Below are 27109 nucleotides of genomic sequence, written 5' to 3'. Positions count from 1 at the left end.
AGAAAATGAGCAGTGTTAATTTTAGTTAATTTAAAATTGTCTGATTGTAACCCACACTAGCTATCCACTGTATGCTATGAAATGCCTAGTAAGTGCCCCTATTGATGCTGAATAGTTCCACAGACTTTCTGATGACAACCTTCAAAGGAAAAAAACATACCAGTCACTTAACATACCTTCATAAACTGGAAAGCTGTTCACAATACAATTTCATCAGCATTTTATTTCCTGGCTGGAGATTAGAGGTATTACTACGTTGTTACAATGCGTCCAAAACTCTTTCACCACTAAGCAACTGTTTGCTGCAGCTAGATTGACTTGTGAAGGATTGGTATACCTTGCTAAGACAAAAAAAGGATGGTTAGGCATCTCTTGCAATATATTTACCTACGAGTTTGTGAACGCAGAGTGCTGGTCGTGAACCATGCATATGTGAACATCTGTCCTAAAATGTTAACACTGCTCTAGAAAATTAGCAGGTCTCCCCATGTTACATAATATTTTAATTTCCTCTATTTTGTTTTAGATGGATCTGAGATGGAAGATTCTCCTTCAAATAATTCAAAAGGTACCTTCAGCTTTTTAGTTCTTACTTTATACATAGTGGTTTGACCCCAGAGTAATTACTTCCAGTCATACTGTGCATCAGCTTTTCCGATTATGGTGGCAGTCACTTGAGAAGATCGCCCTGAGAGTCAGGGACTGTCCAAGTAGTATGAAGAGTTGTCATAGAACAGTAAAATCCGTCACCTCCTGTATGTGTGAAAATGCATTAAGTAATGTTTAGTAATGAAGCACTGTTTTCTGAATAAGGGCAGGAGGTGATATTGCTTAAGATGGGTTTTTTTTGGGGGGTGGGGGTGCTGATGAAAATATCCCCTTGCCCTAAATGTTATCCGTTTACTGTAGATAACTAGGATTTCTGCAAACTAAGGCCCTTTCCGCATGGGCCAATAAACCTGGGGTAACATCAGAATAAAACCCTGGGGGGGGGGGAATTTTGCCTGAGTCCCGCCCCTTATGTGAGTCTGCCCCACGTTCCCCACCCAAATGGGTTATTTGAGAATTGCACTATCTGCGATTTTTTGGTATTAATGTAGGTTGCAGCCACCTGCCCCTGTGGGTGTGGCCACGCCTCCCCAAGTCCCACCGCCCACAGCCTCAGTGCTTATAAAAGCAGCTTTCCGAGGCCAGGGACGGCAGACCCCCCTACCCCGCCCCCCCAACGGCTGGGCTCCCACCTGACAGCCCTTTCTGCCCTTCCCTCCAGGCAGAGGCGTAGCTAGGTAAAATGGAGCCCAGTGCAAAGCCCAGTTTTGCGCCCCCGCCCCCCCCCCCCAAAGGCCAGCTGCTGTGATCCTGGAATCCATCCCCAAACAACATCATGAAAAAGGCAAACTCTGTGCTGGGGATCATTAGAAAAGGAATTGATAATAAAACTGCAAAGATTGTCATGCCCTTATATAAAGCAGTGATGCGACCGCACTTGGAGTACTGTGTCCAGTTCTGGTCGCCACATCTCAAAAAGGATATTGAGGAGATAGAAAAAGTGCAGAGAAGGGCAACAAGGATGATTGAGGGACTGGAGCACCTTCCCTATGAGGAGAGGCTGCAGCGTTTGGGACTCTTTAGTTTGGAGAGGAGGCGGCTGAGGGGGGATATGATTGAAGTCTACAAAATTATGCATGGGGTAGAAAATGTTGACAGAGAGAAATTTTTCTCTCTTCTCACAATACTAGAACCAGGGGGCATACATTGAAAATGCTGGGGGGAAGAATTAGGACTAATAAAAGGAAACACTTCTTCACGCAACGTGTGATTGGTGTTTGGAATATGCTACCACAGGAGGTGGTGATGGCCACTAACCTGGATAGCTTTAAAAGGAGCTTGGACAGATTTATGGAGGAGAAGTCGATTTATGGCTACCAATCTTGATCCTCTTTGATCTGAGGATTGCAAAGTATGCCTTAATAACAGACCAACGGGTGATTGGGAGCGAACAACAACCGCCCATGAAGGCCATTCTAACGTTCACATCCTACATGTGAGCTCCCAAAGGCACCTGGTGGGCCACTGCGAGTAGCAGAGAGCTGGACTAGATGGACTTTGGTCTGATCCAGCTGGCTTGTTCTTATGTTCTTATCATTTTCAATGGTGTTTAAACTATAGAGCCCAAATTCTCCTTTTGAATTCACCTTAAAGGGAGAATCTGGGGTCCCCAGTTAAAACAACATTGAAAGTGATGCTGTTTGGGGGTGGATTATCTCCCACTCTGAAACAGCATCACTTTCAATGTTTAAACTGGGGACCTCAGATTCTCCCTTTAAATCCATGCTGAAGGGGGTGGATTTAAAAGGAAAATCTGGGGAAATTTGGCGGGGGCCTGCTGTCACGGGATAAATTATTAAGCTAATAGCACCAAACTTTCAGGGTATCTTTAGGAGACTGTCCTGATGATACCACCCGGGTTTGGTGAAGTTTGGTTCAGGGGGTCCAAAGTTATGGACCCTCAAAGGTGTAATCCCCATCTTCTATTAGCTCCCATTGGAAACAATGGGGGATGAAGCACCCCCTTTAGGAGTCCATAACTTTGGACGCCCTGAACCAAACCTCACCAAACCTGGGTGGTATCAACAGGAGAGTCTCCTAAAGATACCCTGAAATTTTGGTGCTGCTAGTCTAAAAACTGTGCCTCCTGCAGACCCAAAACTGAAAAAACACTTTAAAACCCCCCCCACAAACGGGGGGCGGAGCTTCGGACATGTAATGGGGGGGTTAAACCCGGGGAAACCCCCCCACTTACGTCCTTGACTGTGTTGTATTTTGAATCCCTGGAATCCAGATAGCCCTTGAGCCAGTTACACACTTGTACCCTAATCTACCTCATACGATTGTCGTGAGGATAAAATGGAGGAGATGACAATGGTGTGATCAGTTTTGGATACCGATTGGGGAGAAAGTACAGTGTTACAGCAAAATCCAGAAAGGGCTGGGGGTGAGGTCAGCTCTGCTCCCAACATTGCACCGCTCCCTCCAAAGGGCTTTCCTTCAGGCCTCTGGACAAAAGAAAACCTTACTAAAAGGTTCATCACAAAAATCATGACATATCTCTGCTGATGGCTCCACTGGTGCACGGGGGCCGACTGGGCTCTGGAGGCTGACTAAGGTCAGCCCCACCCCCTGGAATGTTCTTGGCCACACCAACACAGCCTTTTTCACAGGCTGTCCTGGGCAACTGAGAACACTTCTGGGTTGTGCGCAGTGGAGCTGCATGGGACCCAGGAGCCTGGTTAAGTTGCCCCTTGCACCAGCAGAATGGCCCTCATGCCAGTGTAGGAATGTGTTGGTTCCAGAGTGGGATTTGCCCCCTCCCACCAATTGGGCTGTTACTGAAGTAAATAAATAAAATTCTCACTATTGTTACAACATGGTTAATTGGTTCCATCTCTTGATCATAGTGAGCATGACCATGACAAATTCAATGCTTTATTTATGTGTTTGTACGTATGCAACCTAAAGATCGCCTGTTTCTAAGTGAATATAACATCTGCTCTGGATAAATCTCTGTCATATTTTTATGATCCAGGCATGTTCAAGCTCAGAAAAATATTCCTTGGTTTCTTGTTGGCTAAAAGGGAGCGTGTTAGGGGAGAAGCTTGTCACTTTGGCTGATGATCTGTGCAACTCAAGCCTGAAAACCACAGTTGCTTCAGTGGAATCCTTCCACTCAGAAGAATGGGCCCTACTAAGCCTGGTATTATCACAGCTTATAAAAAACGGTAGGGGACTTTGGCTTTCCTTGGAAATAATAAACTGTACAGGATGGCATAGGTAGAAATTGGCGTAGAAAATATCAGATGCTACCTGTGTTAAGCCAAACCTGTGATAATATGCAAATAAGCAGCTAAGATGTGGAATGTGACCTCAGCAGATTAACATAAAAGAGTTACTGATTTTTCCGGTAAAGCAAACTAATGTGATGGAATGTTCAGAGCACAAGCTATGCAGAGCTTTTATTTATTAATTATTAAACTTGTTATACTGCTCACCCCGAAGGGCTGTGGGCGGTGTACAAATTAAAATACCATTAGACCATATAATTAAAATTAAACAACTAAAACCATGAATCGTTAAAAATACAACACCAGCATAACAACTTAGCTACAGATGTTGACTTAAAGAAACGTCCTACCCCTCTGGGAGGGGATGGGACACAGTGATGGTGACAGCCTGTGTGATGGTATACAGGGAATGAAATATCAGCGACCGGCTTCCCCAAAAACCCGTGGAACAACTCTGTTTTCCAGGCCCTGCAGAACTTCTCAAGGTCCCGCAGGGCCCTGATGGCCGGAGGGAGAGTGTTCCACCAGGCGGGGGCCAAGGCAGTAAAGGCCCTGGTGCGGGTGGAAGCCAGTTGCATCATTGAGGGGCCGGGGACCACCAACAGATGTGCTTCTGCAGAATGCAGAGGCCAAGTAGGGACATGGTGATCATGGAGCAGCTTAACACTGTCCTTTTCAATCAATAGAGTCCTTGATTGGAGAAGTTTACATCAAAAGGATAATTGATATACTTCAAGCAGCTCTTTCTAAAGCAAAAGATCTTTCAGAAGCCGGAAATAGTGAGGCATCTGTATCCTTCATCTGTGACATAGCCTCTAACTTTTTTAGCTCAGTTAAAGGATGCTTGTTGATGCCATCATCAGAAGATTTGTTGTTCACCATTTTCCAGTTGTGTGCAAAAAGCCAGAATACAACATATTTGTCAGGTATTGTACTATTGATCCAAATCAACTGCTTATTGGTGCTTCTTTTCTGGGTGTGTGTGTGTGTGTTCAGTATGTAGGATTTCTTCTATCTGCTTGACAGGCAGGGCTTTTGATGTGTAGATATTTGAACTAAAGATTCCTCACAGGAGAAGGGAGTCCTGATTAGTTGTTTTCCTGCTTGCTTAAAAGTGCTCTGACTTCATTTCACACTCATGGGATTCTTCCTCGGGTTTTTAGAAGATGTATAAAAATTACCTGTGAAATAAGGACTGCATAAAACTCTTTTAAAAGCAAGTTACAGGCTGGATTCTGTTCTTAATCATAGTGGGTAGAAACATTAACATTTACCATTATGCTTGGTGTAGTTCAGAAGTACAAATACTCTTTTCTTGCATTAATATAGATTTCCTTGTAAATAAGCTGAAGCACACTTGGTTGTGTGGTTTAATGCCACTTGCGCATCAGCTTGGTGATATGCATAAAGAGAGCACCTTCCTGCGGAGATCTGCATTCTGGGTAAAGAACCAACTTCAGTCAACTGTGATGGACATTAAAAGGTAGCGACATAATTTTATGATGTTTCCTCAGGCCAATACAAATTTCACAGATTTTACTGTAACTTGATATTTGTGTTTCACTATTCATGTAAAATGCTGATTTCTTTTCATGTCAGTCTGCAGGTTTTGATTTCTGCAGTTAGTGATTTATTAACTGCATTGTTGGAAGCTGATGAAGTTTCTGCTTATATTTTGAAAGACTATATTGAATGGCTGACCCCAAGCACATCTGAATGGGAAAAGATGCGGGAATCCCTATCTACTGAGGTACAGAATTGGCTGATATCACTCAGTATAGCCCCTCATGTTATTACCTCATGAGCTCTCAGATCAGTGTTTAAATACATAGCCTTCACTTCAGGTTGAGAAATACCTAGAGATTTCAGGAATGGAGCCTGAGGAGGATGGGAGTTTGGTTGAGGGAGAGACTTTAATGGGGTATAATGCCATAGAATCCACCTTTCAGAGCAACCATTTTTCTGCACGTGAACTGATCTCTGTCATCTGGAGGTCTGTTGTAAAATCTCCAGCACCGTCTGGAGGTTGGCAACCCTACTTCGCCAGATCCCACAAAAGAGTCGACTATGCATTCTTCTTAGAAAGTACATACTGGAAACACTATTACTCTGTACATTCACAGAGTGTCCTTTCTATAAGTCAGGCTGATGAGAATGCTAATGCATGTTAGGGCCTTGAGACTTTGGAATAGCTTGATAGACTGATTACCAAATTACACTTTTAAAAAGTTGTGTTTTTCCTCCAATAAGTTATTCATTTCAAATTGGAGGCTGAGATAAAGTAATTGAAAATAAAAATGTAGAACAAAAATTTTCTCTGCATTGGGAAAAGGACTTGGTTTAACAATATTATCAAAGAACATTTGTACTGTGACATAAAAATTTGCACAAGAGATGAAAACTTGAATATGGAGAGTGCAAACATGAATATGGATATTCTCCATCGATGAAGAAAGGTATGTTGTTGAAGGTTATCCCCAGAAGTTACAGACCTTGAATAAATCCTTGTCTCTTGCAGTGGAAGGAAAGCTCCTCCCCCATTCTGGGCTTGTGTGCTCAACATTAACAAGTTCATCAAGAGCTTCTACTCTATTTTTACATAACAGAGATAGGATTTTTCTTACTTCCCCAACTAAGCTAGGCTTCTCATGTTGGCAGTAGTATTCTTCAACTACAGCCAAGAATCCTAATTTGTACACACATGGTCAACAGACTTGGAAGTGAAAGCTTTTGAGGAGATTGGAAGGAGCCATTTCGTATAGCACAAGCAGACACTATAATAACTGAAGGATAAAGCAAACCCCAAGCCTGGCATGGTGGCAAAAAAAATCTCCCTCCCTTTTGCATATTTTAGCTTTTGTAAATACAGGTTCTTTTGTAAATACAAACATGTTTGTAGTAATTAAGATTTACATATTAGCACCAGTCATCATTACTTTTAAGAAAACAATGTAATGAAATGTATTGTCGAAGGCTTTCACGGCCGGAATCACTGGGGTGCTGTTTGGTTTCTGGGCTGTATGGCCGTGTTCTAGCAGCATTCTTTCCTGACGTTTTGCCTGCATCTGTGGCTGGCATCTTCAGAGGATCTGATAGTAGGAAAGGCTTGAATCCTTTCCTACTATCAGATCCTCTGAAGATGCCAGGCACAGATGCAGGCGAAACATCAGGAGAGAATGCTGCTAGAACACAGCCATACAGCCCAGAAACCACACAGCACGCCAATGTAATGAAAGCTGTTTTAGTAGATTTGCTTTTCTGTGTGCTTTATGTATATATGTGAACATGCTATTAAAACATCTTTTCAAAAAGAAGAAAGTGATTTGACTGAGGAAACTTCAGCTCCAGTGGTGGGATTCAAATTATTTAACAACTGGTTATTTACAAGCACCATTTTAACAACCGGTTCTGCCAAAGTGGTGTGAACCTGCTGAATCCATCCACTGTTCGGATCTATAAAGTATGGTAAAATGCCTCGAATCATATTTTGATAATATGATTTGTTCTTTTTTCCTCTTAAAGTGTAGTTTTTTCTCTTAATGAGTTATAGTTGTTGAATTTGATTTATTCAAAGGAATAGTACCATGACCCAATGTTGTAAATATGTTTGCACAGTGTAATCTCATTAAATTTGATAGGATTACTTTGTAACTACTTATGTGCATGGTGCAATTGCTGTCATAGATGTATGTGGCAAAGTGCTTTGTGTGTAAACTGAGAAGTTAAGCCTTGTTTTTTTATTTCTCTAGAATATAATCGCATATTAAATATGAGAAGAGCGGGGATGTGAAACTGTCCACACTTGTATATGGAACACACATATATTTCTTGGTTGTTTTAGTTTCATAGCTTTAACTGTGCTCGGTTCTGGTGGGTTTTCCGGGCTGTGTGGCCGTGGTCTGGTGGATTTTGTTCCTAACGTTTCACCTATCCACCAGACCACCAGACCACACAGCCCGGAAAACCCACCAGAACCATTGAATCCGGCTGTGAAAGCCTTCGACAATACATTAACTGTGATCAGTTACTGCAATTTGGAATTTTAATAAGATATTCTTGTTTCAAAAGTAATACAACATTTAAAATGTTGCATTATTGTTTGGAGAATTAACATTTTATTTTCATTTCTTGTATGTTGTCCCAGTGGTTAAAGAAACCTCTTTTGGAAGGAAGGTTGAGTATGAATTGCCAGATTTCTGGCACAGACCTGGGGCTTTGTGTCACAGATAAACTTCCAAGCTACCTGTGGACTACAGCACTGTTAAGTAAAGTGACTCTGTTGATACTGGGAAAAGGAGTGTTTGAAAGCCAAGACATGGAAAGAAGCAAACTTGAAAGTATCAGTAAGTAATGGCAAAAAAGAAACATCAAATTAATGAGATAACTGATATTTTAAAAGTTACGATTTGGTAAGAATAATTTTTAGTTTAATAATCCACTAGCACTTTTCCCAGTTCCCCTGGCTTACTTCCCCAACTAAGCTTTGGGAAGCTTGATTGGCTCATGTGAATTAGGAGTGCTGTCTGATGAGATGATTTGAGACAAGATGGTTGAAAAGACACATATACTTTGTATAAGAAAATGTTTGCTTTTAGAATCAGCACTCATTGGGGAAAGCTATAACAATAGCAAATTAAATCAAGGCAGCTTTGAATGAAGCTGATAAACTTGGGCACAGGAGAAGTACAAATAGTGGTTTTGTTGCAGAAAGCTCCAATACAAATTCAGAGGTTTCTTATGAAAAGCTTTTTGTTGTTGCCTTTTTTCTTCAGTTGCAGAACAACTGTATGCATTACAGTGGATTGAAGAACTGGCAAACCCATCATGCCTGCTTCTTGAATTTCTTCATGATCTTCAAGCAATGAATGTTTCACTTGAGAAATTAAGTGTTCTTAGTAATATTCCCTGTCTATTACAAATCTTATTTAATAGGTGAGTATTTGTTTTAATAGCTCCTCTTTTGGGTGCTGTGTGGTTTCCGGGCTGTATGGCCGTGTTCTAGCAGCATTCTCTCCTGACATTTCGCCTGCATCTGTGGCTGGCATCTTCAGAGGATCTGATGTTGGGAAAGCAAGTGGAGTATATATATCTGTTGGAGTGTCCAGGGTGGGTGGAGAAACATTGTCTGTGAGTAACAAAGAAGGCAACCAGGTCAATAGTTAAGGGCATCTGAATAGAAGTATGAGTAACAATGAAGACTATAGCATGGGAGTGTCAATGGAGATAGCAAGGTCACTGGTGGGAGCATCTGAATAGAAGTATCCTGGCCTTTGTTTCTTTTGTCTATGGTCATCCTGTGTTTGTGTGGAGCTGGTTAGACACTGTCTTGACTCTAGTATTTTTCAACACTGGCAGCCAAGTTCTGTTCATTTTCATAGTTTCTTCCTTCCTGTTAAAATTGTCCATGTGCTTATGGATTTCAATTGCTTCTCTGTGTAGTCTGACGTAATGGCTTTCAGAGTGGTCCAGAATTTCAGTTTTTTCAAATAATATTCTATGTCCAGGTTGGTTTATCATGTGTTCTGCTATTGCTGATTTTTCTGGCTGAAATAGTCTGCAGTGCCTTTCGTGTTCTTTGATACGTGTCTGCGCGCTGCGTTTGGTGGTTCCTATGTAGACTTGTCCACAGCTGCATGGTATGCGATAGACTCCTGCAGTAGCTAAAGGATCCCTCTTATCCTTTGCTGAACGTAGCATCTGTTGAATTTTCTTAGTGGGTCTGTAGATTGTTTATTTATTTATTTATTTATTTTATTGGCTTTTTATACCGCCCCATCCCCGAAGGGCTCTGGGCGGTTTACAACATATAAAATACAATATAAAATAAGTAACCATTTAAGGCAGCGATAAAAGTTTGTAGGTTGTGCTTCTTCATCAGTTTTCCTATGCGATCAGTGGTTCCCTTGATGTATGGTAAGAACACTTTCCCTCTAGATGGCTCTTTATCTTTGTTCATGTGGCTTGTTCGTGGTCTTGCAGCCCTTCTGATTTCTGTATTAGAGTAACCATTAGCCTGTAGAGCCCTGTTTAGGTGATTCAATTCATCTTGTAGGAGATGAGGTTCACAGATTCTGTTTGCGCGATGTACCAAAGTTTTTATGGTGCTCCTTTTTTGCCCTGGATGGTGATTTTTCTAAACAATGAGGTATATGATGGATACCCTTTTCTCCTTTCATAGATCAAAAGAGAATGGAAAACTTTGGGCCTTAACTTTGGCTAAATTGATAAATGCAAAGAATATTTCACGGTGTGAGATAAAAGCCCTTTTCAATACAACAGAAAGGTATTATATGCTCATTTATTTTTAGAGTTTTTTGTGGGTTGGATCAAGTACCTTTTCAATTAGTGATAAAGAAAGAAAAGGCCATTTTCGATGGGTGTTGTTGTACGGGGGGCGGTGAGGTGGAACTGGGTGAGGTAGAGTGAAAAAGCTGACTGGGTCCAGCCCTCTGTTCTGATGTTTCACACTGACAAAGCAGGAATTTTTACTTGAATTTAATGCTAGAAGGGAAACATTATTCTATTCCCCAAAGAAGTGGCAGGAACAAAATTACATGTTAACTATTATATCACTGCAGTTTCTGGATGTTCTAATTTGGCTGCAGGTCAGAGCCAAGATGACAATTTTATTTCATCTTATTTGTCTCACTGACATTCCACTGACCCTCTCAGGAGCTTGGGGAAGCAACATGGTTCCTCCCGCCTCCATTTTATCCTCACAACCCTGTAAGGTCTGTTAGGCCTACAGAGAGTGATGGACCCAAGGTCACCCACAAAACATTATCGCTAAATAATAACAATTGTTGTTGTTGTTGTTGTTATTACATAGACTTTTACTAAAGTGGCTTACAAATTAAAGCATGCCATCCTGGTTCTCAAATGTGACTAAGGGTCCCTCAAAGCAAGGCATAGCTACCATATGAGGCACACAAACAAATAAATATGAGTACTAATGCAAGTAATAATGATACTGGCTTGCATTTGAGTCTCATGTAAATCTAGGTTCAAAATATCCATTATTTTGAATAGGTTTCATTGAACCTTTCTCTTTCTGACATAAAGCTAGGTGTGCTCAGAATACGTAATAATTATTACATTACTGCAGATATTGTTATTTGAAACGTTTGGGATGGTTTTGTGATCAGAGAGTATAGAAACAGTGAGTCAGTAAGACGTCTTGTTGAGCCTGTTGTCCCATTTTCCTGAATAAGTTTGATTTCTCTGTTACTTAAACTCCTCCCTCTTTCATTTAACTACTGTGCCCTTATTTGTAGAAGCAATCCTTCATGAAATTCTACAATGAAAACTGCATATGAAGTCTTCTTTCTGTTTCCCGGCTCTTCTGAACTGTTATACATTTTAGTGGGTAATGGATATTTATTTCCATATTCACTTTATGTCATTTCCATGGGCAGGTTTTTTCCTTTAACAGAAGGCACCTTGCACACACTTCAGAATCTGTCGCCATTTTTACTTGAAGAAGACAAGGAAGATCTGGTCATTCAGTGTACTGCTAAACTTATGACATGCAATAAAATGGAACTTTCCGAGACTGATGGTCAGTGTCTTATATTTTCTCTCCAGTGCTATATAGGCAGGATTTTCAGTGCATATATTTAATCAGCCATCAGATAATTACTTGTGACTTTCAAGACAATATGAGCACTTCTTAATGGTCATAATTCTGTATGTTGACTTGTGGCTTTCATATGAGTGGTTTATTTCTAGATACGTATTACTGCTTGTTTTGCAGCAGTGCCTAACAGGTAACCAGGTGTTAATAAACTTCTTTTTATTAGTTCTGTATTATGCGCTACAGGAAATGTAACAGTAACAAATGAATAGTTGAAACTCTAGGATTTAAAAGGAAGCTCTATGTCACACAAATTGACATTAGGAGACGATACAGCACTATCTTTTTTGTGGCATAGATCTTTATAGCTGTAAAATAAAAGGTGAGAAGACAGATGCTGAATTTTGGGAATTATTTAGTTGATTTCTCTTCTCTTTCTTTCTTTGTTCTGATTTTTGTTATGTGCCAGGACATTTAATGTACCTTTTAAAACCTGATATTTGACTCTGTTACAGGACCTTTTGGATATCTCGCTATTTTAAATTCTTGCTTGAGCTGTGGAAGAATTGACTGTGGAGAACTAATGCCTGGAATATTAAAAATCATAATGTCTTGGCGACATGACTATGAAGACATTTTTCTTTTCAGCTGGTGGGTGATATTTGTGATTTCTTTTCTAATTTATGATTAGACTGTGTTAAATGTTTGAAGTCATAGTGTTTTATGGAGTTGCACTAAAGCTCTCTTCTGTGGGAAGAACTTTTTGGGTGGGGGACAAAGGAAAAATTTCTTCACTTAGAGGAAGACTTTCACTTAGTGGAAGAAAAAAATGTATTAACCCCAAAATTTTAGGATTGTCAATATAGGAATGTAAGAGCTCTTGGAAGGCAAAGTTGTACAACTCATTATTGTTAAAGAATAGTTTAATAAGAGTCAAAGGCTGAAGATAAAGCATCTTTACATAGTCAGAATTGTTGGCTACTGCTGGCATGTTAATTTGTCTCAAGCTTTCTATGTTATTACTCCCTGTTCATGTAATGAAATCAAACCTGAATAAAAGGTGAGTGGCTAGCACTTTTGTTTTGATACAAAAGATTATAAAGACATAAATTTAATTTTTAACCCTCTTTCCCCATTTTTGCCCAAGCAATCTAAAGGAAGCAAGTTCTCAGTTACTTGGTTTCAACACTGAGATGATCCGCTTCCTTTCTCTGTTGCTGAAAAGCCCTTCCTCTCTGCTGGACAGTGAGTGGGATTTTGTCATGTGTTCCATGTTGGCTTGGTTAGAGGTGAGTAACAAATACAAATGCAGAAAACAGTAGCATTAATTCTATTTAAAAAAGGCTTGAATCTAGAGATATTTTTCTGTTTGAATCCACTAGGAGGCAGTGCTACCATAGGCTAGCATGTAAACTATCCTGACTGAAAAACAGGGCTATAGTGTGATTTGTTGAGTGATGCAAGCTGGGTATTATCAAGTCACCCAGTGATTGCTGACAGGCCTGGGCCTGATAAGTCCTCCCTCAAAGGCCAAAACATCCCTAAAAAGAACCCTTCCTCCTCTCCCCTTGACTTTTACTGTCAGAAATCAAGGCTAGAATACTGTGTTTGCCTAGCAGTGACCACCAAGGTCTTCTATTTCTAAAAGCTAGAAGTGATTTTTGAGTTTTTACCCCCTCCCATGTGTTTTTTAGGTGTCAGGTTTTCAGATGGGAGGTATTTTTCATGATTTGTGGAAATATTTATTTATTTATTTATTTATTTTATTATTTCGATTTTTATACCGCCCCGTCCCCGAGGGGCTCCAATCACTGGATTTAAGTATCGTCAGATTTGGATAACTTTTCTGTTGGAATATACAAGTGAGGGGCCTGCAAGACTTGTAGGGTGGAATTCTATCTTCCTTCCACCATCGCTGAACCACTGTGGCACTCTGCAGCAGTGATGGTATCTGGGAGGCACTCTGAGCCCTAAGCAGTTCCTGCTGTTGCTGCCACCAGGCCCTGAGCACTTCCTGTCATCTGCTGTGACTGGTCCTGGAACACCTCTCAGCTTCACCTGCTGCCAGTTGTAAAGATTAAAGCTAAATCTTTTGCAAACCAGGAAAATCTTTTTAGTGACCATGTGGCCATGATCTGTAGATTTAAGTATCTGCAGATGGAGGCCACATGTCACTATCAGAAAAATAAATGATGATCATAATATAATATGAGAATGATCAAGACATGACAAAGTATAAAGACTTTTGAGAAAGATACTTATAGACAAAAATTTCTTTTATGGGCTGTAGAAGAAAAAAGAGATTGACAGAGATGATTACCGGTAATTTTAAAAATGCATAACATGATGGAAGTAAAAATTCTTTGAATGAGTACTAACATAGGCCCTTTCCGCACAGGCTAATAAAAGCGGGGGAAAGGCGGGTTATATGAACCTGCTGTTGCCACGGCCCCTTCGTACAGCTGGCTGTCCCTTGGACAGTCTGCGCGTTGGCCAGGGTGCGCGGCTTCCCCCCCCCTTCCTGCCTTCCCCCCTTCCTCCTGCCTGTCTGCACAGGCAGGCAGGATCGACCCCCACCCCCCCAACCATGATACTGCCTGTTTCCCCTACATTGCTCTGCAAATGGGAGCTGGGGAAGGGGGTTTCAAGAATTGTGTTATGTGCAATTCTCTTGTTTTAACATGGATCACAGCTGCAGCCGTTCGCTTGGCAACAGCTGCGAACTGCATTAAAATAAAAGGCTCACCCATAACACGATCATCAAAAAACCCGTGTTGGGGGAAAATGCGGAGCAAATCCGCATTAGGATCGGGATCCATGCAAAGTTTCCCCCAATCCAGGTTTTTTACCAGTGTTATCCAGGTTTAATTTGCCCGTGCGGAAAGTTTTATAGTATTGTAATTTAAAAATGAGAGAAAAACAATGGAAGTCTCTGTTTTACTTTTCAGACCACAAGTGAAAGCCAGGCAGTCTTTTCTATTGCTCTGGTACAAGTGTTTGTCTGTGTGAGCTGTGACTTGGCTACTGCCTTGAGTGTCTGGTTCCAGGCAGTAACTTCAGAGAACACTGAAAAACTTCCACCAAATCTCCTAAGTGAATGGCAGGAATTCTTTTCTGAAGGCATTCATAGTTTACTTTTACCTTTGATGGTAAAAATCACAAGTAAGTTTGTGGCCCAAGACAAATGGCTAACTGACACACTGAAACTTATTTCTGTTTTATTTCAATAAAACTAACCCTGCAAGATTAAAGATACATCCATCTATTTTACATCAATTTGCTGCATTTGTTTTCTGACATTCTACCTAAAATTAAATAGTGATTAATAGTGATTAATCTTTTGCAGTCTTGTTTATTTATGCTTATCAAAATATGCGTATCCTATTTTTCCTTTTGACTGCTAAACAATCATACAAGAAAAATACCACACTGATTGGTATTTTTGGATGATTTTGGAAATAATTGCACTCTATAACCTCTGTGATAAACTTGCAAAACTGCATGAAAATTGTCTTTTATCTTTCTTTAACCAGGGGACACAAAAAATGCATCAGAAATATCATTTCAGAACTCTGTGTTGAAGTCCTTGGGAGAAGCTCTAATGTTTGTCTCAAAGGATCAGTTACTGAACCATAAACTTCCTGCCAAATTTGTTGCTAGCCAAAAGACAAACCTCCCTGATGAAGTGCAGACCTTGTTAAATACATTATCTCCACTACTGCTCTTCAGGGCTAGGTCTATTCAAATCACAGTATACCACATGCTAAATAAGTAAGTTGATTACTTCTCTATATATACACTTTGAAGTTTTTCTGTTTTCATTTTCAACTTATTAATTGAAAATGTATTTTTTTAAAAATCTAGGCATCATCTTGTGTTTGTGAATGTTCCACAAACAAAGGCTCATTCCGCACATGCAGAAACTGCTTTCAGTGCTCTTTGAAGCTGTGCAGAATGACAAAATCCACTTGCAAACAGTTGTGGAAGTAGTTTGAAAACACATTATTTTGCGTGTGCGGAAGGGGCCATAATTATTGTTTATGTGCTAGCAGTGATATAGGTTAATCATGTAAATTAGGAACCTGTTTAATCCTTACAGTCTTAAGTGTTTTGTTGTGTTCTGCTTCCTCCCCCCCCCCCCCCAAGATCCTAAGACACGGGTCAGCTGTTCTTTCTACCATAAATTCATATAACTGAAGTGTTCCTGGAATAAGGGGTGTAGAGAGTATCCATTGCTGTTTTTTTTTTTTTTGCAAGTTCCTTCCCTGAAGAAAGAGTAAATGGGAAAGAGAAAGGGGAAAATGAAGGGTCTTCTGCTTCTTCTGACCCAGTAGTGAGTTACTGTAAGACTCCTTTTGCCTTATACACTGGCCAGTATATTAAGAATAACTAGTGGAGGGCCGAGGATGAAAGAAGTCAATGCAAGCTCAGCATCATAGCATATTGCATTATGAAAGTCACCCGTTCATATGCTTAGCAAAAGCCTTGCTTTTCTGCAACCCATTATGCAGTTATACTGGTAGCATGTCTTTGAGATAGTCAATTGTAATGCATAACAGTGTGCTTACTTTGCTACATAATTACCAGTGGTTAATAAAATCCTTTTAGAATAAGATGAATCCTTGGCTGTAAAAAATGGACTGATTGTTTTTGCTGTTTTCTCCTTTTTTCCAATTTCCAGGTTAATGTCTGATTTACCTGAATTTGATAATAAAGATCTCAGATCCTATGGTGATGAAGAGGAAGAACTGTCATTGTATGTTTCTCTGCAAATAATAATAATAATTAATATTATAATATCAGAGCTTGAAATTGACACACTTAAAACAGTATTTGCATGTTAAAGATTTTATATATAGGGAGTACTTATTAAACAATGTGGATGTTTTCTTTGCTAGGACAGTCTTTTTCCTAAACATGAATTTAATTCAGATAGAGACCTTCCAAAAACCAGTTCAAAATAAAACAAAGTATAATTTATTAGCTGTAGCAGGATAAAATAATACGACTCCTCAAGTAAAGCTCCACATTTTCACACTTTGAAGCCAGGGGCAGAAAAGCAGTTGTTGCCAGATACTTTGACAATTGAATGTGTACAAACCTATCTGAGTCTGTAGACAGACATGTAACTAAGGAAGGAAGTTGTACTTGGAAGGAATTGGCAGTGTATGTTATGAGTAACTGAAGTTAGTGTTTAACCATGATTCTTAGCACAAAGCAGGGAAGCTAGGAGGAAGACACGCATGTGACTCCAGCAACACTATAGGTTTGTGCACATTTTTTTCTTAGCTGTACCTGAATGTGAATATCTGAAAGCTGACTCAATGTTTATTAGGTTCTGTGCAAGAAAACCTGTCTGACTATAAAATCAACATCTCCCTTTGTCCCTTTCATTTTAGGTCTCCCCCAGCAGCTCTTATGACTATCCTTGTCACTCAAGAAGACTTACTAGAAAACATCCTTGAATGTATTCCAGTTGGAGAGTTTGCAGTTATTCAGCCATTGAGTGAGGAATTTTGCCTTGTTTTAGGGTATCTGCTCACATGGAAATTAATATTAACTTTCTTCAAGGCTGCATCTTCTCAGGTAAATGTAACTGGTGTACAAATTGCGCTGCCATATATCTGTTTTGTAGCAGATGAGATAAATGGCATTTAATGTACAAGTCAACCTAGTTCTGGAGCTCGCAATCCTAGCTATCAGAAGGAAGGTTTTGGAAGTATATAAGACACTGCTTATGCCTGGCAACATGCCAGTGTGGTTAAGAGCAGCAGACTTTAATCTGGAGAATTGGGGTTTGATTCCCCACCCTTCCATATGAGTGGCAGATTCTAATCTGGTAAACTGTTTATTTGCCCAGTTCTCCACATGAACATTACTGGGTCATCTTGGCCCAGTCACTGTTCTCTTAGAACTCTCTCAGCCCCACCTACCTTACAAAGTGTCCGTTGTGGGGAGGGGAAGGGAAGGTGATTGTAATCTGTTTTGAGACTCCTTAAAGGTAGAGAAAATTGGGGTATAAAAATCAGCTTTTCTTATACAATTCCAATTTTTCTCTGTGCTCCAGTAGCATATTAGTATCCAGCAGATTGAGTCTACAAAGGGTATCTATTGTACTACCGTGTTTCCCCGAATATAAGACAGTGTCTTATATTAATTTTTGCTCCCAAAGATGCGCTATGTCTTATTTTCAGGGGATGTCTTATTTTTCTGTGTTCTGTTCATCGGGCATGCTTCCAAACAAAAACTTTGCTATGTCTTACTTTCGGGGGATGCCTTATATTTTGCACTTCAGCAAAACCTCTACTACGTCTTATTTTCAGGGGATGTCTTATATTCGGGGAAACAGGGTAGTACCCACCCCAGTGGAAATGAGGCCTAGCATTCTGTTGCATGGACCTTTTGTTCAATGTGATTCATGGTCCTTTTCACTGTTCCCTCCTATTGTGATCAACAGACATACAGGTTTTGGTGGACTTAATAGTATATGCCTATGGCTTAACAGGATGAGTTTATCTCCGCTGAGTGACTGCATGTTCAATTTTGATCTGCTTTTTAAACAGCTTGAGCAATGATACCATTAGTTTACTTAAGCGTTTGTGTTAGAACCTGAGTATGAGAATATTCTTATCTAATCTGCCTTGAATTCTACTAAACCTTTTTTTCTTGATGGATATATTACTGTTTTTGAGAACAAATGGGATTGGGAACCATTTTTGTATATTTTTTCTCACTGTCAGCTACGAGCTCTTTATTCGCAATACCTTCGAAGAACTAAGAGTCTGAATAAACTGTTGTATCACCTGTTCAGGCTTATGCCAGAAAACCCTGCCTTTCCAGGATCAACAGCTGAATTTCTCAATAAGGACACAAAAACATACTTTACTGAAGGGCTTAATCTAGACATTAAAGGTCAGTCAAAATGGGTTAAAGCTTTTTCATTATTAAGATTTAACATGCTTCAAAGTGAAACAGAATAATCCCCTTCACGTCTACTTAGGAGTCCCATTTTATTCAACGAGACATACTCCCAGTGTTCTTAAGATTGCAGCCTGAAAGACCCCTTGTAATGATTTTAGTGTGTGTATATGTATGTGTGTGTGGGTGAGTGGCTTTAAACTGAGAGCTGAGTTGGAGAAAGGAGGGTGAGAGGGGGATGAGACACTGATGCGATTGGTTGATTCTAGAGTATGCATGTGGGAGTGCTGTGCTGGACTGTCGGGTGTCAGAGAGAGGAGAAGGTGATAGGATTTCAGAGTGAAAAGACTGAAAATGTCAAAACTCTAGTCAAAGAGAGTTAAAGCTCTGTGTGAGCATGGCAGAATGTGTTAGGGCTTCTGAGTGAAAAGACAGAATGAGTCAAAGCTCTGTGTGAGCAAACACTAGTGAGAGTGTTAGGGTTTCTGTGTGAGAAGTCATAGAGTGTCAAAGCTCTGGGAGAGTTCGTCAGAGGGTATACAAGAAAGTCAGTCTCAGTAAACTTATACAAATACAGACAGAGTCTGAGAGAACTATGAGGAGCTGTCAGAGTTAGAATGAATTTATGTTGAGTGAAGTCCTCAAAATATTTGTTGCCTCAGTTTGATTTTATTTTATTTTGCAAATATTTTGCTTGAAACTTTGAAGTTTCCCATCAGTTATAAATCAAATCTTACTTTGAAGTAACATTGGAATCCCACGCTATTTTCCTTAGGACCACGTAGGCCATCCATTTAGCCTTATAAGCTCATACACACTACCAAAAGAAGATAAAGGGTTTTTTAAATTTATATTCCTGGTGGCAGCTACCATATGGGGAAGAATGAAGGGAGCAGATATTAGTTGGCACTTATTATATATTTATTCACAAAGAGAAAAAAGAGTAGACATAGCATTTGGTGACTGCAGATGGAAGGGTCATCACACTTGTTTATCACTAATTTTGGCACCGCAAATGTGTACGTGCTTGAAAACAGCTGGGATTAAACATTTCCTTCAGAGCAGTCACTGCAAATATTGTCTTTTTTCTTGCATGTTTTGTATCATGACAGAACAACTCCTGAACAATATATTGGTGTTTCATTCTCATACTGTGAATTCCACATTTGTCATTGATTGTAATACTTACACTGTATGTTTTGTCTTGAGTTTCTCAAATTGAGCTGTTAGGTAACATCTGCCATCATGTGCTTTCATTATATAGCTAAGCAATTTCAAAATTATCACTGCATGGTCAGGCAAGTTTGGCACTACCACATAAACTGCCAGATTCTTTGCCATCTTCTTCATGCACTTTAACACTTGGAATTGTGAATTATCTTACTTGACAGTAAGCTTTGCAGCCTTCTGATTAAACAGGCAGATGACATCTCTTTGCACAAGCAGATTCAGAATCATAAGAGTTGGAAGAGACCCCAAGGACCATTAAGTTCAACCCCCTGCAATACAGGAACACATAATTAAAACACTCCTGACAGATGGCCATCTAGCCCGTTTAAAAACCTCCAAAGGACACTCCACCACATTCTGAGGTTGTGCATTCCACAGTCCTCAAAATATTTGTTGCCTCAGTTTGATTTTATTTTATTTTGTAAATATTTTGCTTGAGGTTTTTCCTGAAGTTTAGGTGGAATCTCTTTTCCTTCACCTTGAACCCATTACTCTTGGTCCTAGTCCCTGAAGCAGCAGAAAACAAGCTTACTCCCTCACCAACATGACATCCCTTCAAATATCTAAACATGACTATCTTGTCACCTCTTAACCTTCTCTTCACCAAACTAAACATACCCAGCTTCCTAAGTCTCTCCTCCGAAGGCATGGATTCCAGACCGTTTACCATTTTGGTTGCCCTCCTCTGGACCCATTCCAGCTTGTTAATATCTTTCTTGAATTGCAGTGCCCAGAACTGTACACAATATTCCAAGTGAGGTCTAACCAATGCAGAGTAGAGAGGTACAATTACATCCCTCGATCTAGACTCTATACTCCTATTGATACTGCCCAGAATCGCATTGGCTTTCTTGGCTGCCGCATCACACTGCTAATTCATGTTCAGTGTGTGGTCTACTAAGATCCCTTTCACATGTAGTGTTGTCATGAATAACTAAAAACCATAGCTGACCAATTGAAAAATCAGGATGTGGTTAATTCCTGTGTTATTCATGTGTGGATTGCAAGCATGCAAAATTCAGCATATATATGTTCAGACTAGGAGTGATACTTTTCCTGTACCAAAAAGCAAGCTGTTACCTGTCCAATGTTTATTTCATCTTACCTTTCTATTTAGCAACATATTTTTTTTCTGCGCTAAGAAGGTGAAAAGCAGAGAAAATTAGCTACTGTGGAGTAGGTAGGGGTGCTGTCAGAACTCTCAACAGGCCAAGCCTTGTCTGCTTTCACTTGGAGAATCTGTCATGTACCCCAGCACTGAGTAACAGATTTTATCACATCATCAGAAGAAAACAATCAAAATTGTGTGTGGTCTGTGTGGGGAGGCACTGTAGTCTAAACTCTCTTATTTTATAACCACTTGTCCTGTGTGTTCTTTAGACACATCAATGTTGTCATCAGAGATCCCGCATCTGGCTTGCTCAGTTTACTGCATGACATTAAAAGATTTGCCAGCCATGGTTCGCCTTTGGTGGAATAGCTGTGAGAAACGAGTCTTCAGCATTGTAGATAAATTTACGAGCAAATATGTCAGTAACATCCTTTCATCCCAAGAAATATCTTCCGTGCAGACCAGTACACAGTTGTTTAATGGAATGATGGTTTGTATACCCTCACCATGTCTGCATGCATTTACTTATTTCTAAATCAACCTTCTCATCTTAAATAAGCTAAAGTCAATGTTATCTGAGTGGTTAAAAAGTCTTGGGAAGTTTTCAAACCCTGTCTTTTTAAAAACAAGTACGGTGTGACAAAAGCAAAAAACAGCAACAACAAAAAATAGTTGCGTTGGTGAAGAAATTATATTTTGAACTCAGCTCATCAGACTATTCTGATCAATGCCACAATAACCTCTCAGCTAAATGTGATGTACTCTGTGTAGGCCAGCCCAAGAATACAAGCTCATTCTAAATTCAACTGCATGCTTAAGGGTTGGTATGATCATATCGTAAACACTTGTGTTGAAACAGTAATGTTGGCTGCTGATTTGCTTCCAGGTCTAATTCAAGGTTCTGGAGATTGCCCACATACTTGAAGGACCACCTTTTCTGTTATATACCCATAAGCTTGCTCAGCTGTTTCTGTCAGCATTGCCAACTGTGCCATTTCCTTGGAAGTCCAATTGGTATCTACCAAAAGTTGGATTTTCTCAACATTTGCTCCTCAGTCAGGTTTACTCTTAAGCAGTGTACTAGGTCCCTGTTGTTCCTCCATAAGGCCTGTAAAACCTTGTTCCAGAAAGCTTTCTGTTACCAAAACCATATATAATTTCACATGGATTTTTGTGATAGTATGCAGCACAGGTGTCAAACTCGTGGCCCTCCAGATGTTATGGACTACAGTTCCCATCATCCCCTGCTCGCATGATGCTGGCAGGGGATGATGGGAACTGTAGTCCATAACATCTGGAGGGCCACGAGTTTGTCACCAGTGCTGTATACAGTATACAATGGTGGGTCTACGTTTGTATTTGTAGAAAACTAGGTAGAATTTTAAAATTTTTAGCACTTTAACTCTGTCTTAAAGGTGTTTATTTTGGGCAGTGTTACTTGCCCCCTGATTTTATGATGAATAGGATAAAAATATTTTAAATAAATATATGGTATTGCACTACTATACAATATGCTTCAAGTCAACCCTAACATTAATAGACATTTGAAGTGGTATCTAAAACCTCTTCCACAAATCAGGTTTCTAAATGATTGGTGTTTTCCGTTACCACACAGACTGCCACAGTTCACATACAGTATGTGGTACTTCAGGTTAAATTTTCCAGCCCTGATCAGAGTGATACTTGAAAGGGTCTTGAAATAATGTAGGTAAAGTGGAATTATTTCTAGGATAATTGCCTTTCTTGTGCTTAGTAATAGAAAGGAAAACAGAAACTCAAAGCTTGCAAATAGAATTAAATCTGTACTGCTTGCAAAAATATCAGTAAAATCCATAGTTATTCCAGTTATTGAAATGAATGGAGTAAGTCTCCTTAGGATTGCATTGTATATTTTGTAAATAACAGTTGAAAATGTATTGTCGAAGGCTTTCTTGGCTGGATTCAACTGGTGGTTGTGGGTTTTCCGGGCTGTGTGGCCATGGTCCGGTAGTTCTTGTTCTAACGTTTCGCCTGCATCTTCAGAGGTGTATCAGAGAGAGAAATGTGTTCTCTCTGTGGTACACCTCTGAAGATGCTGGCGAAATGTTAGGAACAAGATCTACCAGCCCACAGCCACACAGCCTGGAAAACCCACAACAACCAACAGTTGAAAATGTTTTAGCATTTGATTGACAGAGCAGGTGGGCACGTATGCTTCACTATATTGTAGCTAAAATTCTGAATATACCTCAGTAGAAAGCTCTGCTTTTACATACATATAAAATCATTGGGCACTATAAAGATCCTGAGTTCTGTTTTCCACAGGTAAAGGCTCGATCTGCTACTCGAGAAGTCATTGCTACATATTCAGTCGATGATATATTCATTGAGTTGATAATACAGCTTCCTCCAAATTATCCTCTGGGCTCCATCGCTGTGGAGAGTGGAAAAAGAGTTGGCGTAGCTGTTCAACAGTGGCGCAACTGGATGTTGCAGTTGAGCACATATCTCACTCATCAAGTATGTTCCTAATCACAACCCTGTCAAATTAGAGTACACTATGGTAGTTCAGTCCTGGTTGCACAGTGTCAGAGTTAACCCACGCTGTACAAGATAGATTTACTCAGAGTAGCAAACAGGTGCAGGAAAACTGTGCCAGTCCTGTGGTTTATCATTTGACAGTGCCGGTTTGACTTGACCAGAATAATTGTCCCTTTAAAGATGACACGACTTTTCCTAAAGGACAATGTTGTTTAAAATTTCATACAACTAAAACAATATTTTATTTATTAAAACATGTCCTTTTCCTATTGGTTCAAGGCAGATGACAATAGCAGTTAAAGCAAGCCCAGCTAACACTGGCAAAAACATAGGTCTTGCAGTGTCTCCTGGAGAAGTGAGAAGCCCCTCTCACTTCTTCAGGAAGCCCGCAGAGTGGGGCCACAGTGGAAAATGCCCAGGCTGTGGTTGATGTCAGACAGGCCATCTTGTGCCTGGTGACCATACCAGTAGTTAACACTCAGGTACATGTGGAAGGAGATGATCCTTTCAATATCCACTTTCTAGTATCTCCCAGATTGCTTGTATTTTCTGTAGCAAATGTGGATGTGGGTGTGTATGTGTAGAAATTCTACACAGCCATCATGTCATTCCAGAGTTTTAGTGGGCTCACAGGGCAGTAGTGGAAAGGATGACAGGAAACCCCTTTTCTCATGTGGAATTACTTTTAGTCTTGGATTATGTATTGCGCACATTGACAAATGAATAAACAAAAGCAATGTGTTTAGTGCCCTCTTGATGATCAATATTAAGGCAATATGGATAACTACCATCCAGCATATATGCTCAATGGCTTTGCATTCTACATTCTGCTAGTATTTATCACAATATATCTTTCTTCGGAGGGAATCTAAGAAAAGCTGGCATACTGCAGGGAATAATATAGCAATGTATTCCTGACTACTGTGAACACTTTTCTCTTTTCTTTTAATAGAATGGAAGCATTATGGAAGGTTTAGCATTATGGAAGAACAATGTGGATAAGCGTTTTGAGGGAGTTGAAGATTGCATGATCTGTTTCTCTGTTATACATGGGTCCAATTACTCTCTGCCCAAGAAAGCCTGCAGAACATGCAAGAAAAAGTTCCATTCTGCCTGCCTGGTAAGTACCTGGAACAGGCACTCTTTTCATTTAAAACAGTAGGAAATGAAACAGAACCAAACTGTCCCATGGTTAAATAACTGGAGTAGCTACATGTGCCACTTGGAGACAATTATGTATAAACTGCATGATTTTGGTAAAATTGAGAGAATGACTAATCCTTGACTAAGAAGCTCCCATCTATGGGTTTTGACCTTTGAGGCCTTACGCGCCCTGGAACCCTCGTACCTTCGGGACCGTATTACCCCATATGTCCCTACTCGGCCTCTACGCTCAGCAGAGGTCAATCTGCTCGTGGTCCCCGGCCCCTCAATGATGTGGCTGGCCTCCACGCGGGTCAGGGCCTTTACGGCTCTGGCCCCAGCCTGGTGGAACACTCTCCCTCCAGCTGTCCGGGCCCTGCGGGACCTTGGTGAATTCCGCAGGGCCTGTAAGACTGAGTTGTTCCACCCGGCCTTTTGAGTAACCAGCCGCTGAGTGGTGCCCCCTTCCTGTTCCTGCCTCTGCTTTTATATCTGGGTCTCTCTTTATTGACGGGACCTGCAGTCTTCCCGTTTGGGGAGGGTTTTAAATTTGGGTCTCGCTGGGCGCCTTTGACTTTTAATTTTTGTATTAATCGCTGTTTTTAAAGGGATTTAGTAGTATATTTGTATTGAAATTTATTTGTTTAGCTTTGATTTTGTTGTTTAGCTGTATTATAATTTTTGTTGGACACCGCCCAGAGCCCTTCGGGGATAGGGTGGTATAGAAAATCAATCAATCAAATCAATCAATCAATCAATCAATCAATCAATCTCCCCTTATGTAGCTGACTAATATCAGGTATATTTGTTCCTTGATAATAACAGCTTTTAATTTTTTTTGTTTTATCTTTTCCAGTACAAGTGGTTTACATCTAGTAATAAGTCCACCTGCCCGCTTTGCCGAGAGACCTTCTTCTGAAATGCAGCTCCGCTGTGAACACCAAGCACACCCGGATCTAGCTATGAAATAAGCTAGTTTTAGCCTTATTTAAAATGAAAATCTTGCATTGTTTGGTAATGGTGATCTGTGTCTGCACAAAAATGAAATATAACAGTTTCTGTTAGACTGTATTCTATCTATTAATGTATAATTTAAAATGAAAGTCTTCTACTATTTGACTCCAACTGGTGATTTTTAAAAAATCTCCTGGGTACTTTTCCTGTCTTTTAAAGAAAACTGTATAGTAGTTAGAAGTGATCAATTTACTTGAAGCTATATAAAAGGAATGCTGATGGCCACTCTGAAATGCAATGAGAAGGCTAGATGTGCAATGACCCTACCTCAAATGAGGCTGTTTCCACTTGAGTTATTTACAATGCATCTTGCCGCCAAGTGCTTTTTTCTCCCTTTTAATTCTACATATTTTTATATTTGGTTCAGGAAACATTTTCCGTTCTTTTTTCCTCTTGTTTTCCTGAGCACTTTTACTACAATTTTTTAAAATCTATTTCTGAGCCAGCTTCCCTTGAAAGTGTTGAAACAGTCTAATTCTTTGCCCCACCAAGGACCTGGACTTTATCCACGGCCCTGTGTAGTCGTCCAACCTCTCCATCTGCAATTAGAAGCAAGTGAAATTGATAAGGAAATTTGCTTCTTGCAAGAGGAAATGGATAAGGGACTGCTGCAGTAACTGTGATGCTTTACTACAGCAGTCCTTTGTTAAATATCCTCCTGCAGAACAACTTCCTTTTGTCAATTTCACTCATTCCGAACTGTGGAGACATTTCATCTTTACCTTAGCATGACATCACTCATCCAGAATGAAGTTGACAAAGATAATACAATGGACCTGGCTTGTGTCTGTGCCCCTATGTTACATTGCTAACGCGATCGAGAATTTTTTTAAAAAAATCCTTTTGAACATGGGAGATGAAAGGGAAGGAGAAAATGGTCGAAGGGGAAAGTTATTCTTCTGCATCACAGATGACATCCCACAACACCATTACAATTAATATGTTTCCAGCAGTAATGTGTGGAATAAGTGCAACTGAAAATTCAAAGGGAAAAATAACAGGGGAAATGGAGGTTTACAGAATGATTTCACAGAAAATATTGCCAAGACAAGGTTTGACCACTGGGAAAATTTGTGGTGAGCTGTGCTGGGCTCCATTTGTTTCAGGTTTGAATTAACTCGTTTAAGCTTAACCCCATATTGAATTCCTAGTGCTATTTTTAGGAGCATAACAGTCTGTATGCCTTCCTCCCCACAGTTACTTATGTTGCTTAAGGAATGAAATAAGGAGTTTGAAATCAAAGGGATCTTCATTTCCCAAGTTGCCTCTCATCCAGCCTTAAGCCCAGGGTCTTTTTTTCTACCTTCCATTGTCAATAAGTGAAAATAGGTGAGACAGCATGTTAGTGGTGGATGGGGGCCAGTGATGGCACTATTTCAGTTGGTCCCATGACAGAATAGGATCCCAAACTCCCCAATACTGAAATTTGATGTTAAATCATTTGATGTTAAATCAAAGAAACTAGTGATGTCTCCACAAGTAAAGCTACTTAAACGTTACATCATTTGTCCCCAATGACCTACCAAATGACCTACCAAAATACTTTCAGCATGTCAACTGTCCCACCAGAGGCAAGAATATCTTAGACCACTGCTATACAACACTGAAAGATGCTTATCGGTCTTTACCACGAGCAGCTGTAGGCCATTCTGATCATTGCATGATTCACCTTGTACCTGCTTACAAACAAAGATTTAAAGCCACAAAACCAATAACTAAATCAGTGAGAACTTGGACTGAAGAGGCAAAGTTAAAGCT

At 40.1% G+C, this 27109-nt stretch overlaps 1 protein-coding gene across 2 annotated transcripts in view; it reads left to right on the top strand.

The window, feature by feature from the left end:
• LTN1 (listerin E3 ubiquitin protein ligase 1) overlaps positions 1–26179 on the top strand; it is a 40776-nt gene extending 14597 nt beyond the window's left edge. For both annotated transcript variants that reach the window (XM_048492659.1, XM_048492660.1), the window contains exons 11-30: positions 527–568; positions 3587–3779; positions 4529–4768; positions 5172–5325; positions 5442–5592; positions 7987–8185; positions 8615–8774; positions 10021–10125; positions 11258–11400; positions 11931–12066; positions 12563–12704; positions 14364–14577; positions 14949–15186; positions 16097–16171; positions 16815–17001; positions 18156–18327; positions 20944–21164; positions 22979–23173; positions 24147–24314; positions 25194–26179. In XM_048492659.1, the coding sequence (XP_048348616.1) occupies positions 527–568; positions 3587–3779; positions 4529–4768; positions 5172–5325; positions 5442–5592; positions 7987–8185; positions 8615–8774; positions 10021–10125; positions 11258–11400; positions 11931–12066; positions 12563–12704; positions 14364–14577; positions 14949–15186; positions 16097–16171; positions 16815–17001; positions 18156–18327; positions 20944–21164; positions 22979–23173; positions 24147–24314; positions 25194–25256 (3198 nt within the window). In that variant the 3' untranslated portion in view covers positions 25257–26179. The remainder of the gene's footprint in view (positions 1–526; positions 569–3586; positions 3780–4528; positions 4769–5171; positions 5326–5441; positions 5593–7986; positions 8186–8614; positions 8775–10020; positions 10126–11257; positions 11401–11930; positions 12067–12562; positions 12705–14363; positions 14578–14948; positions 15187–16096; positions 16172–16814; positions 17002–18155; positions 18328–20943; positions 21165–22978; positions 23174–24146; positions 24315–25193) is intronic.
• Positions 26180–27109: the final 930 nt, after the last annotated feature.

This window comes from Sphaerodactylus townsendi, linkage group LG04 (assembly GCF_021028975.2).
Source record: "Sphaerodactylus townsendi isolate TG3544 linkage group LG04, MPM_Stown_v2.3, whole genome shotgun sequence".
Taxonomy (NCBI): domain Eukaryota; kingdom Metazoa; phylum Chordata; class Lepidosauria; order Squamata; family Sphaerodactylidae; genus Sphaerodactylus; species Sphaerodactylus townsendi.
The sequence above is the reverse complement of the archived record's forward strand: the minus strand, read 5'-3'. Positions and strand labels throughout refer to the sequence as shown.